General features: G+C 55.4%; 1 protein-coding gene across 1 annotated transcript in view; it reads left to right on the forward strand.

The window, feature by feature from the left end:
* The first annotated feature begins 566 nt into the window (after positions 1 to 566).
* TBX15 (T-box 15) overlaps positions 567 to 1,066 on the forward strand; it is a 100,632-nt gene continuing 100,132 nt past the window's right edge. The window contains exon 1 of the mRNA XM_009329197.1: positions 567 to 1,024. Within this exon, the coding sequence (XP_009327472.1) occupies positions 823 to 1,024 (202 nt within the window). The 5' untranslated portion in view covers positions 567 to 822. The remainder of the gene's footprint in view (positions 1,025 to 1,066) is intronic.

Below are 1,066 nucleotides of genomic sequence, written 5' to 3' on the forward strand. Positions count from 1 at the left end.
TTTTGAAGTGAAACTTCAACCCCCCCCCTCCGAGACGTTGCTGTCGCCGGGCCAAACACCGATTCCGCCGGCAAGAGCAAGTAATACATGGCATGAATGACGTTTTAAAAACACCCCCTCATCCGGCACCCCCGGGTGGTAAAGCCCCTCTCGGGTGCTTTGCGTGGGGGTTAGCTAGCAGCAGCCCCCGGGAAACCTGGGTGCGGCGGAGAGAAGTGCGGGAGTTGTTACCTCTCTGCATTTAGAGCCATGGGTTTCCTACTGGCTCCCCGTTCTTCAAACAGTTAATTCTCCCGGCCGGTGCTCCAGGACTCAGATGGCCAAAATTCCTCGCCCTCAAGCCCGAGTCTCCCTCCCCTCCCCATTGGGTAGCAGCTTTTGGGTCTCTCCCGAGCTCTCCCTCCCATTGGCCGGGGACAGGGTTTGTTGTTTTTTTTTTTTCCCTTTTTTTTTTTTTTTTTTTTGAATTACTGCCTAACTCTTGGAGAAAAAAAAAAAAATCCCAGAAGTTTGGATCAATCAGAGAGAGACAGAGGGAAAGGGGAAAAAAAAAAAAAAAAAAAAAAAGATGAAATCCAGCCTGCAGCCCCTCTGAGCAAGTGCTGGTGGGGACCTGGGCTGAGCACACCCTCCCGGCTCTGCCTACGGAGTATCTGCAGCCTCATGTAGTGCCTTCAGGAGACTGAGGGCTGGTTCTTCTGGGGGTGCAGCTGGGGAGGGGTGGGGGGAGAAAGAGGAGAGAGGCTCTGCCTCTGGTCCCCGAGCTCTGCGCTCCCAGCCACTGGTCGCTCATCTGTCCAAGGGTCTGGGCTGGGGGATAAGATGAGTGAGAGGCGAAGATCGGCGGTGGCCCTCAGCTCCCGAGCGCACGCTTTCTCGGTAGAAGCCTTGATTGGGACAAATAAAAAGAGGAAACTGCGAGACTGGGAGGACAAGGGGCTGGATTTGTCCATGGAAAGCCTCAGCCCCAACGGCCAGCTAGGGGACAATGAAGACCCGACTCAGTGCCTGGACCTCAACCCCGGTTAGTGCAACTCCTTTCTCTTCGGGGACCCCCCCAGCCCTG

This window comes from Pygoscelis adeliae, unplaced genomic scaffold (genome assembly GCF_000699105.1).
Source record: "Pygoscelis adeliae isolate BGI_AS28 unplaced genomic scaffold, ASM69910v1 Scaffold120, whole genome shotgun sequence".
NCBI classification, from domain to species: Eukaryota; Metazoa; Chordata; class Aves; order Sphenisciformes; family Spheniscidae; genus Pygoscelis; species Pygoscelis adeliae.